This window comes from Acanthochromis polyacanthus, chromosome 12 (assembly GCF_021347895.1).
Source record: "Acanthochromis polyacanthus isolate Apoly-LR-REF ecotype Palm Island chromosome 12, KAUST_Apoly_ChrSc, whole genome shotgun sequence".
NCBI classification, from domain to species: Eukaryota; Metazoa; Chordata; class Actinopteri; family Pomacentridae; genus Acanthochromis; species Acanthochromis polyacanthus.
In genome coordinates, this window is record NC_067124.1 from 24,247 (window position 1) to 42,839 (window position 18,593).

At 40.8% G+C, this 18,593-nt stretch overlaps 1 protein-coding gene across 1 annotated transcript in view; it reads left to right on the forward strand.

The window, feature by feature from the left end:
• Positions 1 to 709: 709 nt before the first annotated feature.
• LOC127536352 (stabilin-1-like) overlaps positions 710 to 18,593 on the forward strand; it is an 18,343-nt gene continuing 459 nt past the window's right edge. Inside the window, exons 1-18 of the mRNA XM_051956359.1 lie at positions 710 to 955; positions 1,810 to 1,931; positions 2,608 to 2,723; positions 3,466 to 3,551; positions 3,948 to 4,017; positions 4,107 to 4,202; positions 4,295 to 4,408; positions 5,406 to 5,593; positions 5,665 to 5,801; positions 13,898 to 14,025; positions 14,099 to 14,175; positions 15,015 to 15,137; positions 15,532 to 15,669; positions 15,943 to 16,014; positions 16,312 to 16,425; positions 17,460 to 17,513; positions 17,824 to 17,904; positions 17,999 to 18,157. Coding sequence (XP_051812319.1) covers positions 905 to 955; positions 1,810 to 1,931; positions 2,608 to 2,723; positions 3,466 to 3,551; positions 3,948 to 4,017; positions 4,107 to 4,202; positions 4,295 to 4,408; positions 5,406 to 5,593; positions 5,665 to 5,801; positions 13,898 to 14,025; positions 14,099 to 14,175; positions 15,015 to 15,137; positions 15,532 to 15,669; positions 15,943 to 16,014; positions 16,312 to 16,425; positions 17,460 to 17,513; positions 17,824 to 17,904; positions 17,999 to 18,157 — 1,926 coding nt within the window. The 5' untranslated portion in view covers positions 710 to 904. The remainder of the gene's footprint in view (positions 956 to 1,809; positions 1,932 to 2,607; positions 2,724 to 3,465; positions 3,552 to 3,947; positions 4,018 to 4,106; positions 4,203 to 4,294; positions 4,409 to 5,405; positions 5,594 to 5,664; positions 5,802 to 13,897; positions 14,026 to 14,098; positions 14,176 to 15,014; positions 15,138 to 15,531; positions 15,670 to 15,942; positions 16,015 to 16,311; positions 16,426 to 17,459; positions 17,514 to 17,823; positions 17,905 to 17,998; positions 18,158 to 18,593) is intronic.

The following is an 18,593-nucleotide window of genomic DNA, read 5'->3' on the forward strand; positions in this document are numbered from 1 at the left end:
GCATCAGAGTTGTTTCTTTAATGACTTTATTGAAATCTTGATGACTGAAGAACAGGAATAGTTTCATCTGATTCAACATTATTTTAATGTCTTTTATGTAGACGGACGTTTAAAATTGCGTTCTTGCGGTTATTTTGTGTTTTCTTATTAACAGTTAGTTCATTTACCAAAAAGAGACCAAAAAAATACAAAATAGATCAACTAAAAAACACAAATCAGCCAAAAGGTTAATAATAAAACAAGTACAAAGAGGCCAAAAACAGACAAAAGGTTCATTAAAAAGCAATTAAAAATAGACACAAAGGAGACAAAATATACAAAAACAGATCAATGAAAAAGAAACACGAAACATACGAAAGTTAATCAAGTTTCAGTGATAAAGAGGTCAAAAACAAAGCAACTAAAAATGGACCAAAAACAGACAAAAGGTGAATAAAAACCAACTGAATGTTAGAATTAGGAGATAAACGAGGTTCTTCTGCTTCTTTTAGAGCATTTTCATGTTTTCTTTTTAAATCAGTTCATTTAGAAGCAACAGTGTAAAAAAAAAGAAGGTTTTTATTTTTAAGAGCAGAGAACTGGACTTTAAATCCTGTTGGATCGTTTGGAGAATAAATGTGTGAGTTTGTTGAGTTGCTTTGTGGAGGAGGAGACCAAGGTTCCTGGGAGGTTCCTGGGAGGTTCCTGTCCAACCTTTTCTTTCCTTCCTGACCAGAGAAGCTCTGCAGCATCGCTCCGTTGGGCTTAGAATATTTTCCTGATAACGGCTGGACTTCTACTGGCTGTTCTGGCGGCAGCTCTCAGTGTTCAGACGACGATGATGCTTCTTCTTCTTCTTCCTGTTCTCTGAGCCGGAGCTTCACTTTAAACCCACAGGAAAACTTCTTCTGGATGTGTGAGGATCATGCTGCTGCTGCTGCTGTTGGTCTGTCTGCAGACGTCTGTCCAGGAGCAGGTAGACGATAACCAATCATTAATCAGCTGCTTCTTTTCTTTATAGTACAGTATTTTTCTACCAGGTGTTTGAGTATTTTCTGGTAACTGAGGGATTTTTATGTTTTTTTAAATTATAGAAAATAAATTGTTAAATAAAAAAGAAAGCATCTGTAAAATAACAGATTTTTTTCTATATTTTGCTTTTCTCCACAGATTTTTGTATATTCAAATTTTTTCCTTTAGTTTTTCCTATTTTTCGATATTTTACTTTTACTTCATTATTTTTAAGATTCTTTTCTTTCACAAGTTATTTTCTGTTTTATCTTTATGCCTTTATTTTTTCTATATTTTACATTTTTTTTGTTTTATTTTTTTCTTTATTTTACTCTCTTTATTTTACAAATTATTTTTCTTTACTTTACAGTTTTTGTCTTTATTTGACAGATTTTTAACAGTTTTTTAATTTGTTTTTTCTTAATTTTATTTTATAGATTATTTTATTTGTTATAGTTTTTTCTTTGTTTTACAATTTTTTAAATTTATTTTACAGTTTTTCTTCATTTTACAGATTTTTTTCTATCAATTTTTTTTACAGTTTTTCTTTATTTTTTCTTTATTATACTATTCTTTATTTTCTTTTTCTTTTTTTTTTTACTGATTCTCTTCTTTACTGTACATTTTTTCTTTATTTTATTTTACAGATTATTTCCTTTATTTTACAGATTTCTTTCTTCTCTGTTTTGTTTATTTTTTAAGCATATTTTCAACCAATAGAGCGGCACGTCGTGGGTCACATGATCCCCTGCTGACAGGAAGTATCTCACCTGTGCTCTTGTACTGCTGTCACCAGTGAGTCTCATCTGTGTGTTTTAGACTCCGCCCCCTGGTCGCTGTGACTTCCTTCAGAGGGAGGAAGTTCATTCCAGCTGCACTTCCTGTGCCGCCGACGGCCGCTGTCCCCGAGGGTTCAGCAGCGTAGGAACCATGAACTGCAGGTAACTCACCTGGAACACAACATAACACAACATAAAACGGACAGACAATAAAATCTATCAATCTATCAATCTATCAATCTATCTATCTATCTATCTATCTATCTATCTATCTATCTATCTATCTATCTATCTATCGCTCTATCGCTCTATCGCTCTATCGCTCTCTCTCACCTGAACACACCAAAATCAAACCTAAACCAGTCCAAAACATTTTCAGAAGCTAGTCCTAAACATGACTAAAACCAGTACAGCATCGGGACCAAAACTAAATCTAAACTACTCCTTAAAAAAAGGCCAAGGCTGCCTAAGACCGTCTGAAACCAGTCCTCATCCAGGACCAGATCCAGAGTAAAATAAATCCGAAACCAACTTTAAATTACATCCAGAACCAGGAGAACCAAGACTGGAACCAAACATAAACCAGTCCCAAGAAAGTCCAGAACCAGTCCAGAAGCACTTCTAGAAAGCCCCAGAGCATAATACTGCCACCTCCATGCCTGTTTGGGGTTCTGGGGTTGAAGGCCTCACCTTCAGGTTTTGCTCCATCTGATCTCAGAACTTTCTTCCAGAAGAACTTTAATGAATCTATGAATGAACCGAAACACAGGGTTGTCTGGAGATTCTGGACATCTGGTTGGTTCCTCATGCTTCTTCTCCTTCTTCTCCTCCTCTACAGTTACCTGGTCCAGGTGGGCAGCAGGGATCTCCAGCTTCATGGATGTCAGCTCGTCTGTGTGAGGAACTTCATGTCTCCTCATTGCTGCCCTCAACACTGGGGGGCGCTGTGCCTCCGTAAGACCTCCAACACACCAAACACTCTGACGTCCAATCATAAACCAGACACAGAAACAGGAAGAACTAAACGTCCAATCATAAACCAGACACAGGAACGGGAAGAACCAAACATCCAATCATAAACCAGACACAGGAACAGGAAGAACCAAACATCCAATCATAAACCAGACACAGAAACAGGAAGAACCAAACATCCAATCATAAACCAGACACAGAAACGGGAAGAACCAAACATCCAATCATAAACCAGACACAGAAACCGGAAGAACCAAACATCCAATCATAAACCAGACACAGGAACAGGAAGAACCAAACATCCAATCAGAAACCAGACACAGGAACAGGAAGAACCAAACATCCAATCATAAACCAGACACAGAAACAGGAAGAACCAAACATCCAATCATAAACCAGACACAGAAACAGGAAGAACCAAACATCCAATCATAAACCAGACACAGGAACAGGAAGAACCAAACATCCAATCAGAAACCAGACACAGGAACAGGAAGAACCAAACATCCATAATAAAAACTTTATTAATGCAACATTGTTCTTGAAATAAATCAGAAACTGAATCATTTAGAGGACAACTAACATCAGTACAAATGAACAAAGACAGAAAACTTAGTTTTAACTCTGATCTGGTTTCTACAGCGTTTCATTGATTATCTCCATGGAAACCAGTTTCTGTTGGGTTCATGAAACCAGAAATAACGAGTGGATTTCTGATCCTCAGCTTGTCCCAGCTGGTCGGGAAAAACCTGCAACTTCCACGGAGTCTGTTCTGACGGAGACGTCGGCAATGGAAGCTGCATCTGTGATGTAAGAAACTGATTGATCTCCAGTGGATTGATGATCCAGACAACGTTAACCAACAACCAGAACCTCCTCAGAACCTCCTGATCATCTTCACTAACTTTATTCATGATCAACGTTCTACCTTCATCCTGGGGATGTATCCAGACCTCCAGGCCCTTGAAGTCCATAGAGAAGAACGTCCCCTGGAGAAAGTTCTAGAGTACACCTACTGACCACTGTACAGTAGTCGGTAGGTCTACTCTTGAACTTTCTCCTCTATGAACTTCAAGGACCTGGAACTCTGGAGATATTCCTAGGATGAAGGCAGAACTCTGATCATGAATAAAGTTACAGGAGATGAAGAACCAGATGTTCTGAGGAGGTTCTGGTGGTTTCCATCTGGTGGTTTTCTCTCTCCAGGACGGGTTCTCTGGGTTCTCGTGTCAGAACTGTAAGAATCCAAAGGCCTACGGAGAGAAGTGTGATAAAGGTAAAGTCTGAGCGCCTGACTTCCTGAACAGACGTTTGGAAGCAGAAACGATACCATCAGTGTGTGTGTGTGTGTGTGTGTGTGTGTAGTGTGTGATTGTGAACATGGAGTGTGTAATGCAGGTCCAGAGGGTGATGGTCAGTGTCTGTGTCAGTCTCCGTACACCGGGAGGCGCTGTGACCACGGTGAGTCCAAGACCTGTTGTTGTTGTTGTTGTCTTATTGTGTTGTTGTTTTCTTAGTGTTTTCTTATTGTGTTGTTGTTGTGTGTCCTCCAGTGAGCAGCGGCTGCAGGGGCTGTCCTCTCTACTCGTTCTGTAAAGGCGACGGAGACGCTGCTTCCTGTGAATGTCTGCCCGGATATCGGAGAACCAACGTGAACAAATGCAGCAGTAGGAACTCTCTATCTGGAACCATCTTTAACCTGAAATGTTCTAAAACCTCCTTCATCTGGAACCTGCTGTAACCTAAAATGTTCTGATTCCAGGAATGTTTATGATGTTTACTGTTGATTTGCTCCAGATCTACAGCTGATCTACGATACAGGAAGTCAATAAACCATACAGGAAGTCAGTACATGAAACAGGAAGTCAGTAGATGTTCCGTAGAGCAGTTGTAGTACCCGGATGTTCCACAAGGTTTTGTGTCTCGTTTTTTGCCGTTTTGTGTCTTGCTTTTGTTTTTGTTTTTTTGTTTTGTGCCTTGCTTTTTCGTTTTTTGTAGCATTTTTGTCGTTTTTTTTTTTTTATCTTTTGTCGTTTTGTGTAGCATTTTGGTTGTCTCGTTTTTGTTGTTTTTCATCTTGCTTTTGTTGTTTTGTGTAGTATTTTTGTTGTGTCATGTTGCATTTTTGTCATTTTGTTGTGAGTTTTTGTTGTGTCTCATTTTATTGGCTTTGTGTCCTGTTTTTGTCGTTTTCTTTCTTGTTTTTGTCGCTTTATGTCTCATTTTTGTCATTTTGTGCAGCATTTTTGTTGTTTTGTGTCTTGTTTTTGTTTTGGCCATTTTGTGTCTCGTTTTTATCATTTTCTCGTTTTTGTCATTTTGTGTAGCGTTTCACTTGTTGCGTCTTGTTTTTGGCGTTTTGTGTCTCGTTTTTGGCGTTTTCAGCCTGAACATAGAGGGAGGTCTGATTGTCAACTTAAAACTGATTGAAAATATCTTTACCAGTGAGGCAGAAGAAGAAGGACGTGCACGTTAGTAAATGTATCGTAGAGCAGCTGCAGTATCTGATGGCTCCACCAGGTGGAACATCCAGGTACTACAGCTGCTCTACCTGTAGTACCTTTATCGGTGAACTTCCTCATGGATCAGATGAACAGCAGCTCTGAGGTGGGTCTGAACCGCACCAGATCTCAGTACCAGGACTCAGGTGTGTTCTGTCTCCAGGTGTGTGTTCTCAGAGGGATTGCGACGTCAACGCTCAGTGTTCCTCTCAGGGATCCCGGATCAGCTGCGTTTGTAAACCCGACTACGAGGGCGACGGCCGGGTCTGCCTTCCCAGGAACCCCTGCAGTGACAACAACGGCGGCTGTCCGTCCAACTCCACCGTCTGCGTCTTCAGGGGACCCAACAAGGTGAGCAGCAGTCCGAACCCGAACCCGAACCAGCCCCGGTTCTGTGTCTGACCCGGCTCTGTGTGTCCCAGTCCAGCTGCGAGTGCATGGCCGGCATGTCTCCAATAGGAGGCAGTGCTGAGTCGGGCTGCCGGCTGATCTCCGCCTGCTCAGCTGATACCTGTGACTCCAGCGCCACCTGCAAGACCGAACTGGACGGACGACCGAGGTCAGATCCACCATCCAGCTCTCTCTCTTTCTCTCTCTCGTTTCGTCTCATTTTTATCATTTTGTGTCTCGTTTTTGTTATTTTGTCTCATTTTTATCATATAACTTGGATATCCCTCCCTTTTTAAAGGGGTCTTGTGTAAGTATCAGTTCCATTGGGGATTGGGTGGGGGAGCTTGGATATGCTGGATTATTCTGGATAACAAAACTTCTTATCTGCAAGTATTTATGAAACTGTGATCTTGAAATATTATATTTTTCCTTTAACTGTTCAAATGATGGAAACGTCTGCTCTATAAACATGTCTAAGAAATTGTGGATACCTTTGTCATACCACTCTTTAAACATTGTATTGTTAAATGAAGGCGTGAACGAGTGGTTTTTGGTAAGAGGACATTGAAGGGAGCAGGACTGCCAACCGTAAAATTTTCGAATCTGGGACCAAATCTTAAGGGAGTGGGAGACAACCGGGTTAGATAATGATTTAGGATACACAACTTGCAGAGCTGACAGCAGCATGGCCGGAAGAGAAGACGGGTGACAACAGGCATTTTCTATACTTTACCATATCGGGGGTCTATTTTGTAGCCAGTAGGTCATCATGTTAATATTACACGCCCAATAATATAATTTAAAATTTGGCAACCCCATACCCCCTACTGATTTTGGTCTCTGTAAGAAATTCATTTTTAATCAAGGCTTCTTCTTGTCCCATATAAATTCTGAGATAATTTTATCTATGGTATGAAAGAAACCTTTTTTAATATAGATAGGAATACACTGGAATAGAAAAAGAAACTTTGGGAGGACGGTCATTTTGATTATGGTTATTCGGCCTGCTAGTGTTATGGGAATATGAGACCATCTCTGCAGGTCTTCTGTTGTATTGTCTAGTAGCTTTTGAAAATTCTCCATGTGGAGATCTGCAAAGGTTTTGGTAACATTGACACCTAAATACTTAAACTGAGTTGAAATCTTGAAGGGTAATTTGTCATAAAGACGTTGGTTGTTTGTATTTATTGGGAATAAAATGCTCTTGCTCATATTTATTTTGTATCCTGATATCTGGCCAAATTTATTCAAAATTGAAACTATTGTGGGGTCAGAGATGTATATTAATAAATCATCTGCGAATAACGAGACTCTATGTTCCTCGTCTCCTCTACATATCCCTTTATATCCCTTTGCTGAGCGCAGAGAAATCACAAGAGGTTCTATTGCCAATGCAAAAAGCAGTGGCGATAGCGGGCATCCCTTTCTTGTGGAACGTGTTAAACTAAAGTATTTACATCTAATTTTATTTGTCTGGACTGAGGCCATTGGAGATTTATAAAGGAGTTTGACCCATGAAATATAATTTGAGCCAAAACCGAATCTTGACAGGGCCGAGAAGAGATAGTCCCACTCGACCCTGTCAAAGGCCTTCTCCGCATCTAGTGATATCAAAATTTTGGAGGAAGGGCCAGAGTTGGATGTGTATATAATATTGAATAGTCTACGTATGTTGTGAGTCAACTGTCTATTTTTAATAAAACCTGTTTGGTCCACATGAATTATTGTTGGGGGTGTATTTTCTAGTCTAATTGCCAGTATTTTAGCCAGAATTTTGGTGTCGATATTCAATAGACTGACAGGTCTATAAGATGCCGCTTCTAATAGGTCTTTTCCCCTTTTGTGTATAAGTGATATTGTTGCCTGATAGAATGTTGTGGGAAGAAAGCCTCTTTCAAATGATTCATTAAAAACTTTCAGAAGGAGGGGTGCGACCTCATCAACAAACACCTTATAGAATTCGAGTGTGTAGCCATCCGGGCCTGGTGCCTTCGAGCTCTGCAAGTTTCGTATTGCCAAGGTAACCTCTTCTAAAGTTATAGGCCCCTCTAGTAAACATCTATCTTTCTCACAAATAGAGGGAATCTCCAAGTTATCAAGAAACTCCTGTATAGTCGCACAGTCAGATGTTATTTCTGTTGTATATAGATTAGAATAAAATTGCTGAAATTCTTGATTTATTTCTGATTGGTCCTTTGTCAAATTTCCAAAGCGGGTGCGAATTTCAGTTATATGTCTAGATGCCTCAGTTACTTTTATCTGGAGTGCTAATTGTCTTCCTATCTTATCCCCATGTTCATAGTAGTTATGTTTGGACCGTTGTGGAGAGGAGATTAAATTCAGTTTGTAGACTTGTCCTCTTAGTAAGCAGGTCAGGAGTAGGAGACTCTGCATATTGTCTATCCACTTCAATAAGCTGTCCTTCTATATCTTTTCTTTGATTATTCTTTGTTTTGACCAACTGAACAGAGTAGGAGATAATTTGACCCCGAACGTATGCTTTTTGAGACGTCTGGGGTGTCATTTGTCTGCATATAAAAAGCTATTTGAGATCTAATAAAGTCCACATGGGTTTCATTGGTTAGTAACCCATTGTCCATACGCCATATTTTAGGAGAATGTTTGCAGGGAAAATGTAAATGTAGCTTTAGTGGGGCATGGTCGGATAAGACAATGGCCTCATAATCTATATATTTCACTGCCAGAAGTAGTTTTGAGTCTAAGAAGAAATAGTCGATCCTCGAAAAGGACTTATGTGGCTGGGAGAAAAAGGAATGTTTTCGTTGGTTCTGATTAGTATGTCTCCACACATCTATTGCATTAACTGACTTCAAGTAATTTTGTAGCAGTTTAGCAGATTTAGACAGAGACTGTTTTTTATTCGAAGATCTGTCAAGCACCGGATCCATCACAAAATTAAAATCACCAGCCAGAACTAGGTTGTGGGTGTGAATATTGGGTAAGGAAGCTAGTACTGAACCGATAAAGCTTTCATCATCGAAGTTAGGTGCATAAATATTAGCTAGAATTATGGGAGTGTTATATATCTTACCAGTTACTATTATATATCTGCCATTTGAATCAGAGATTATGTTGGATGTAATAAAGGGAATATTTTTTCTAATTATGATCGCAGTGCCACGTGCTTTAGAATTAAATCTAGAATGGAATACATGTCCCACCCAATTCTTGTGGAGTTGTTTATGTGCGTTGTTTTTGAGATGTGTCTCTTGTCTGCTCCCAAACTCTGGAGATGTGTTAGTACATTACCACGCTTCACAGCCCCATTCAACCCTTTGCAGTTCCAGGTGATGAGCCTGACCATAGCTTCGTCGTCATTCATGGAGAAGTTCTTTGGGTTTCTATAAATGGCCTAGTCTGTAAAGAAATGTGATGGCCGTTTAGATGGTCCTGAATCCGCATGGAGGAAAGAAAAAACAAAGTTGGAAAGGAATAGACAAACATACACAAGACATGTACGTGTCCTAAATCCTAATGAACATTCAACTTCTGAACTTTCAAACTTTACATCAGCCCGTCCCATCCCCCAACCCTTCCCAAACAAGTGGTGGGGGAAAAAAGAGCATATCACAATCCAAAGGCACTTTGCCATGGAGCTCACCTCCGAGAGGGAGCTACAACAACAACAGCAAAAAAGAAAAACCAATAAACAACGACAAAAATTAGACTTGGTCTCCTAGCTCCTTTTTAAATATGTTTTTTGTTTGTTTTTTTTAAACCTCCAAACCCTAGTTTTTACTGTGTTTGACACGTGAACAGGAGCAAACAACAATAAAGTAACAGCGATGGGTCAGCTAATGTTTTGTTCTCTCAGCAATAACTGTCAAATTAGATCGTTGTCTATTATAGGTTTACATATAGTGGGCACCTGGGTGCGCAGTCTTAATGAGACAGATATACAGCAGTATAAAATAAAAAAAATAGAAGTATTCACCCATTACCTCAAGTGTTTCCATTCAAATGTAAGTCATCTATAGTTTTAGCAAAAAGGTTGTCATATTCAGATTATCACTACTTGCTCTCATATCAGTCCTTTTTGGCCATCTTCTGGTTGTAAAACTCTTCCGCTGCAGCCGGGGAATCAAAGGAGTGTCTGATGCCGTCCACGCTGACAGCGAGCCTGGCTGGGTAGAACAAGCTGTAAGTGACATTGGCCTCTCGGAGTTTTCTCTTAAGGTGATTGAAGGCCGCGCGTTGTTTTGCGACCTCCGGGCTCATGTCCAGGAAGATGTGTATCTGGTCTCCTCTGAATGACAGCCGTCCTTTAGCTTTACCCAGGTCCAGTATCTTCTGTCTGTCTGCGTAATAGTGCAGGCGGACGAGGATGGGCCGGGGTCTCTCACCGTTGGTCGGTCGCGGGGCGAGTGTGCGGTGTGCCCGATCTATAACTAATGGAGATATAAACTTGTCAGCTCCGAGCACCGTGGGGAAGAAATCCGTGAGGAATCTGATCATGTCGCTCCCTGCGGCCCCCTCTGCAACACCAACCACCCGTACATTTTGTCTCCTGCTCCGATTTTCCAGATCCTGACACTTTTCCTGCATTTTCTTATAATCCTTCATGATTAGCTGTTGTGCCTCCTCCAGCCCGGTCACTCTGTTCATAGTGTCGTTGAGCGTGGTTTCAGTCTCCTTCTGTGTGTTAGCTATCTCAGCCTGTGAGGAGCGGAGCTGTGTCAATTCACCGGTCAACTCTTCTCGTAAAGCTCGTATGTCGGCTGTTGTCTGCGCGCGGAGAGACTCGATGTCTTTTTTAACTCCTTGAGACGATGCCGTGATTTCAGCCTTTATCTGTGTCAGCACCGCTTCTCTGGAAGTTTGAAGTTCCTCTCGGAGCGTTTGTAGGGAGAGCGCGGCCTCGGGGGAAGGTGTCTTGTCTTGTGAGGTCGCTGCTGTTCTGCTGGCCAAGGCAGCCACGTGTGAACGGAGTTATTGTTTGCTGTGACTGTGTCCCTTGTTGTTTCTCTTTTCATGTGGGCATATCACCGCTCTGTTACCAAGAGGTTAAAGACTTAAGCTCTGTTCCGTTTTCTCGGTATTGGAAGGTTTAAAATTATTTAGATAACATGTGCTAGTCGGAGCTCTCCTCCTCTGCTGCTTACTCCATCAAGCGGAAACTCTTTCTGTCTCATTTTTGTCATTTTCTGTCTCGCTTTTGTCATTTTGTCTCATTTTTGTCGTTTTCTGTCTTATTTTGTCATTTTGCATCTAATTTTCATCATTTTCTGTCTCTTTTTTGTCATTTTATGTCTTGTCTGTCATTTTCTGCCTCTTTTTTATCGCTTTGTGTCTCCGTTTTGTCATTTTCTCTCTTTTGTCGTTTTCTCATTTTTGTCGTTTTCTGTCTTGTTTTTGTCATTTTCTGTCTCATTTTGTCATTTTGCATCTATTTTTTGTCGTTTTGTCTCGTTTTTGTCGTTTTCTGTCTTGTTTTTGTCATTTTCTCTAATTTCTGTCATTTTCTGTCTCATTTTGTTGTTTTTTCTCATTTTTGTCATTTTATGTCTCATTTTTGTCGTTTTCTGTCTCATTTTGCATCTAATTTTTGTCGTTTTCTGTCTTGTTTTTGTAACACAACTGGACTCTGGTCCTGGGTCAGTCTTCATCTCCAGATCTTCATCCAGTCCAGAACCAGGAAGTCCACCTATCAGATTCTGTTTGCAGTTTAATCATCTGGGACCGAAAACTAAGTTCTGTGAAATATTTTGGCTGACTTCCAGTGGTGGCTGGTGATAAAATATTGTGGGGGGGGGCGCACTAGCAGACGGGCATTACAACACAACAAAACAATTACTTGAACATAAATTTTGCTCTCCTCTCCTTCAATTTATCAATGACTTTCTGATTGAAATCTGTCATTTCACAAACAAGTCTCTTTTCCATGGAGAGCATGGTCAAGGCATTCAGCCTTTCCTGGGTCATGGTGTTTCTGAGAAAAGTTTTCACTCTTTTCAAGGTTGAGAAACAGCTCTCTGCTTCAGCTGTGGTCATGGGTGTGGTGATCAGGATCCTTAAAAGATTGACAGTTTCTGAAAAGACAACTTCAAGATTGTTCTCCATGAACAGCTGGAATAGGTCCAGTGCACCACAGCAGGCTCTGAACTCTACTTTGCTGTAGATGAGACCGAGTTCTGTCTTCAGCTTGCTTCCATTCAGCATCGGGTAGGCCTTCAAAGTGCGTTGCAGTGTCTCAGATTAGCTTCCTTTTCTGATCCTCAGGACTGATGGCAGCCAGACGCTCTGTTAATGCAGTAGCAATGGACTCAGATGTAGCTGACTGCAGAGGAATGAATTCAAAAAATCTTTCCTGCACACTGTTTGTCATCAATGTAGCGTAGTACAAGCACAAGTTGTGACTGTGTTGAAATATCTGTTGTCTCATCTGCCTGGATTGACACAAAAACACTCTTTTGGGCTTCTTTAATTATTTGCTCCCTTGCAACAGACACCATACAGTCCAGGAGCTCGTTTTTGAAGTACCCTTAAAAACAGTGGCAGTTTCAAGGTGCTCTTTCAAAGCTCCATCCAGAGAGGCAACAAAATCCACCAACCCACGAAATATCCCAGGGTTAACAGAGCTCTCACTCTCATCATGGCCACGTAAAGCCAACTCAAAGGCCCCACAAAATCTCACACAGTCTATTATCCTGGACAGCATGTGACGATTTTTTGTCACCTCTTCATTGTGCCTTCTAATGCCAACTCTGTAGCCCTCATCTAGTTGTTCAGCGATGCTAACACGGCCAAAAAACTGTAGCTTCATGCTGTTGTCATGGTGGCTACGGCTACCTTCATGCCGTTTGCATTTTTCAGAGAGATGTTTCAGGTCTCTGACCCCCGTTGTTGTCCACAGAACTTCAGTGCCAACACTTTGAAAAAGCAAGCAGGGAAAACAATACAGAGCATTGCTAACTTCACATCCAGCTATCCAGCTGTGTTTAGCATAACACAGGCGGGAGAAGCCCCGGGTGGAACTCCGTCCACGGTCACTTGCCTGCTGCTGGATTTGTAAATCAGGTTGCTCCGGTACTAGCTCCTTTATCCTTTTTATTTCCTCCAGCAAACGCCTCATAAAAGGATTATTTCGTAAAGAAACAACCGAATTTTCTTTTGCTGCCGCCATCATCTTCTGTCTTGTTGTTGTGGTCTGTCTGTCTCTCTCCGTATGTGTCTGTGTACGCTGCCAGGAAGACTTTGATTGACAGGTATCATGAACCAATCAGATCAGATGAAAAATGACCACCCAAACGCGCTGATTCGCCAGAGACGCAGAGAGCTGCACCCGGAGGACAATCTTTAAGTAACCAATTAGAGACCAGTATTAAGTCACATGAAAGCCAAAAGTTTTAGAATGTACATGCACGCTCATTTGGCAGGCGCCCCTCGCTATTGAAATGTGTAAAACAACCCTGAAAAAAAAAACAATATGGAATGGAAAAGCTTAAAAAAATAAAAATGAGACCCATTATATGAGTGAACACTGTGCAGATGTGTTAATTACTTTAAATACGTATTTATGTTTACTGTGTCAATACCTTTTTCACAAAATCTTGATGGGGGCGGCGCCCTAGCGCCCCATATTAACAAGCCGCCACTGCTGACTTCAGAGAAGTTCATGACTTCCGACCTGAGAAGTTTCCCATTTTCACCCTAAAAGAAAATTTCTCAAGGTTCAGTATCTCAAGAAATAGACCAACATCCATGAACTGTGGAGAGAACAGACAGAACAGTTCTATCAGATCAAGATCACTTAATGGATCCAGAAGAGGATCGGTTTAATTATTGGTTCCTGATCATGTAAAAAGTCCAAAACCTCCAACCAGGCTGGTCTAGTGTCTTCATAAAGTTCCTGTCAGTGTCTGTCTATGGATGGATCCATGTTTCTACTAAAATCCAGTCTTTGGTTCACATTTCTCCAACTGTTGATTGTTTTTGTTATTTTTGGACAATCAACAGTTGGAGAAATGTGGACCAAAGCCTGGATTTTAGTAGAAACATGGATCCATCCATAGATAGACACTGAGAGACACTAGACCACCCAATGTCCATTTTCAAGGGCTAATAATTACTAATTTGTGTCATTTTGGACAATTTTGGTCATTTTACACCAACTTCATCTTATTTCGCACACGTTTCAAGATCCATCCATAGATAAATGCTTACAGGAACTTTCTGATTTGAACATTTTGCATGAATTAAAATGTGTACTTTGTGGTCACCTGTTGTTTCCGCCCTCTCTCTCAGGTGTGTGTGTGAGGCGAATGAGATTGGTGATGGACGGCGTTGTTATGGCAACCTGATGGAGCGTCTGATGGAGTTGGACCGAAGCGGCAGCCAGAGGGAGAACCTGACCGGAGCAGTGGCACTGTTCGGTAAAATAAACCCGCCGAGCGTTCATCAACAACGTTCTGCTCCTCTGTTCAGTCTTCACTCTGGATTTTTCAGAAAAAGGATGTTCACTGCTGCTGAGCCACAACGGACCGTTTACCGCCTTCATCCCGCAGCTGAAGACGCCGCTGACGGTCAGGATTTCTAGCTTCATGTCTGAACTAAGCGTGTAAAAACCAAAACCTGATTTAAATTCTGCTGCTCCGGCAAAACTCAATAAACACAGGAGGAAAAACAACCTTCAGAATAATTTATAACTTCCATTAAAATCTGAGAGGATCCCAGAAGATATTTGACAGACTCTGCACTCTGTTCACAGAAATCTGGATTTCTTTCATAGAAATCACTCTCTTCATCCAGTATATTCTGTAAATCTGAGTTCTTTTTCGTGCTGAACAGCTTTTTACAGTCAGCTCCAGTTTGTTCCAATGACACAGATGTAAATACAACCGCCATTTTGCTTTTTTAGAGATGAATTTATTGTCTAAATTAATCTACTCATGAAAATAGTCCAGACATTAGTCAGTGGTAAAACAACCATTTGATGTTCAGGCATCTGAATGTTCTGAGAACGTTACCGACTAACTGGATGCTGGATGAAACCAAGAAGTTTCTCCAAAATTAAACAAGTTTTATTTTCAAAAAAAATGTTCAAATGACTCCGTGTTTTTATTTAAAGTTAAAAAAATGAGTCAGAAACGAAGTGACTGAAAATAGAACTAATCAATAAAACTCAGGAACACGTTGAAGTTGGAGGAAAATGAATCCATCCAGAAAGACTCAAATTTGTCTAAACTAAGTTGAAACGAGGTTGAAAGTCACTAAAAACTCGTCCAAAGAGACTCAGAACTGGTCCTGAATGGGTAAAACTTGTGTCCTATAAAAATCTGTCCAATGTCAGTAAAAGTTTCTGGCCTTGGTGATGTTGACATGATGAGTCCACAGACTGAATTGAAGCTTCTGATGTCTGCAGGGCATTAACGAGGAGCTAATGTGTAAAAACCACCTGATCCTGGGTCAGTTCCTCTACGCCGACCTGCAGGGGCGAGACTTCAACATGTATGGAGGGGCCAAGCTGAGGACCAAAGACCACCAGGTGAGACTGGACCAGCAGAACCACCAGGAACCTCTGAAGGTTCAGGAGATGGTCCATCAGTCAGGAGAATAAGAGTCAAATGAGTCTCAGTATGTCAGAATTATCAATAAGTGTCCACAGGTGTTCCACAAGGTTCCATCCTGGGTCCACTGCTGTTTACATCAGATATCTATGGTTTCTATAGAGTTGGTGTTTTTCATTTTCTGCTTTGCTTCTGCGTCTCCAAGTGATCGATATGTGAGTTAGAGCTGAAACCAAACAAAGATAATCCTAGGATTTGATTTTAAGTTGGTCTCACTAGGCCAGAATATTCATAATGCAGTTTGATGAGCACAGAGAACAGGAGAGAAGCTAACGGATGCTAACATGAAGACACTTTCTGGTTTCACCACAGAGGTTCATCCTGATGGAGGAACCCAGCAGGTTCTACTCTGTCATCCTGCGGGACCTGCCGGCAGCCAATGGCATCATTCACATCATAGACCGGCCAATCAGCAGCTCGCAGTCGGACAGGGCGGCTCGAGATGAACAGGTGAGCTTCAGCTGTTCTTGTTTCTGATCATCTGCTGGGTTTAGTTCATTGAAGGGAATGCTTCTTCTCGCTCTGTATGAGGTTCTTCAAAAGGTTCTTTATGTATCTGGGTACAGTCAATCATTTCTTTTCGGTCCATTTTCCATGGAAGCGTAGAATAAACTGATTAGTTTAGATTTGATTCAGTTCATTTGACAGATAAATGGTGTTTTTGTCCTTTCAGAGTCTTCAGCTGGAATAAAAAGTGAAAAGTCATCTGATTCTTTTTTCCAGTTTGCTGATTTGACGGTCGGAGAGATTCTGTCTAAAGATGGAAAATTCAACCGTTTCCTTTCTCTGGTGGACGTGAGTATCATGAAGTCTAACCACCAGCAGGAGGTTTGATTAAAGTTTCAGTCCACATTTACACTTAGGTATTGTTTTGTTTCACCATCTTCAGAACCAGAACCAGCAAAGTGAGACGGCCTAAACTGCTGCTAAAACTGAATCACTCTTTGTTTTTCTCTCACTGTCTTATTTTTCACTGCAACATAAAGAAGCTGTTTTTGTTGACAGAAGTTTGACGTCGTTGCACCTGAAGGAGGAAATATTTAACTTAACTCTGAATCCTTCAATCACAGCTACGTTTCTGTGTTTCTGTAGAACTGTGGGTCGCCTCCTCCTCTGAGGGGTCCGGGTCCAATCACGGTCTTTGTCCCAACCAACCAGGCGATAGACCGAGCCCGAGACGGCAGCATCCTGTACATGCTGCATGACGTAAGGACTCGATGGATATTGTTGGTTAGATCTGCTGCAGGAAACGCACAACTCCTGCAGGCTCGATATGCAGCTTGATTGCAACGTGATTGCAGCATGATTGTAGCTGGATCGAAGCTTAGTTGCAACTCGATTGCAGTGTGATTGCAACGTGATTGCAGCATGATTGTAGCTGGATTGCAGCTCAATTACAACTCGATTGCAGTGTGATTGCAGCACGATTGCAAAAAACTCCAGTGACAGTCTGTCTGCTTTGATTACTGCATTTTAACTGTGTTCCTGTCATAAATCATTTGATTGCAGTCGTCTGCTGTAGAATAGGCGGTTTTCTGCTGAATATTTAACCTAACCATCCAATAATAACAGTGTAATTAGTATCTATTAAAGCTGCCTGTAAATGACTTTTTTCTTTATTGTTTATGAACTGTAAATTGCAGAAATATAACAAAATAGCTATGTCTAATTTCAATGTTTGTTAAATTAAATACACACGATCTCCTTAAAAATAAGGTAAGAGAATTTATTTTAATTTCACAAAATTATGAAATCATTTTCTGTTCTTTTCCTTTATTTTTGAAACCCCAGATGCTGAAAACATGTCTGTTTCTTACATTTGTTTTAACAGTTTATAGTATCGGTAATTTAATTGTTTTTAAGCATTTAATGTAATTAATTAATCATTAAAAAGAATAATACTCCATGATCTGGTATAAAATAAGACTAAAAAGTGTCTTTTAATTTCAGAAAGTTACTATAATTTTATTGCAGGTGTTTTCTGTTATTTTACATAACTTTTGGAGCACAGCTGCCTGAAATGATCTTTTTATGGTTGATTAGATCCCATTAATTACAACTTAGTAAAATACAGAATCTAAACACAGTAAGTCTCTGATTGGTGAACACTCAGGAATTTAATCATCAGAAAATCCACCTGTTTGACTCTTACTGTTGATGTGGGTCTTTAGACGTCTCAGATGGGTCCGAAGTTTCATTGATAACATTTGATAATTTCCATGATCTTTGCCTCTTTCCAGGCCAAACACAAACTCCAGGAGCTGCTCAGACATCATGTTTTCCCTCAGGCTGTGGTGAGACCAGCCTCAGAAAACACAACCACAGATGTGTTCATCCAGATGTTTGTGTCCAGATGTGTCTGTTCCATTGAAATGTGTCTGTTCCATCCAGATGTGTTTGTTGTGTCCAGATGTGTTTTTTTCCATCCAGATGTGTCTGTTCCATCCAGATGTTTGTGTCCAGGTGTGTTTGTTTTGTCCAGATGTGTGTGCTCCATCCAGATGTGTTTGTTCCATCCAGATGTTTGTTCCATCCAGATGTGTTTGTTCCGTCCAGATGTTTTTGTTCCATCCAGATATTTTAAGGTTTTTCTTGCGTCTACAGCTGACGGTGGATGATCTCAGCGCTCTGCCTCGCATCCAGACAATGGCTAATCAGATGATCAGCATCAGCGTGTCGAATGATGTAGGTGTCTCTGATTGGTCCTCCCTGTGTTCCGCATGTTCTACGTCTTCCACATGTTCCACGTGTTCCATGTTATAGTTTGTGTTTCCTGCAGGGTCAGATCTTATTGGGCGATAAACGGATCCAGCTGGCGAGCACCAACATCATGGCATCCAATGGGATCATCCACATGATTGACGGGCTGCTGGTCCCGCCCTCCATCCTGCCCATCCTCCCCCACCACTGTGATGTCACCGAGAGCAAGATCACCGTGGTGAGCAGGGGTTGGGGCAAACAAACAGGACAAAACAAACACACACAAAGACACACATGCAAAATGACAGTAAGCTAATGATGCAGCTAACAGTAAAGCTAGAGATACAAACAGTGCAGCTAACAATGAAGCTAACTGTAAATCTAACACCGAATCTAACAGTAAGGCTAACAGTTCTGCTAATTCTAAATCTAACAGTAGGCTACTAATAAGTTAAGAGTCAAGCTATCGGTGAAGCTAGTAGTAGGCTAACACTAAAGCTAGAAGTAAATCAAACAGAGATGACAGTAAGCTAACAGATATGCTAATGATAAGTCTAACAGAGACGCTAACAGTAAGCTAGCAGAGGTGCCAACAGTAAGCAAACATTGATTTTAACAGTAAACTAACATAGATTCTAACACTAAGCTAATAGAAATGCTAATGATAAATCTAA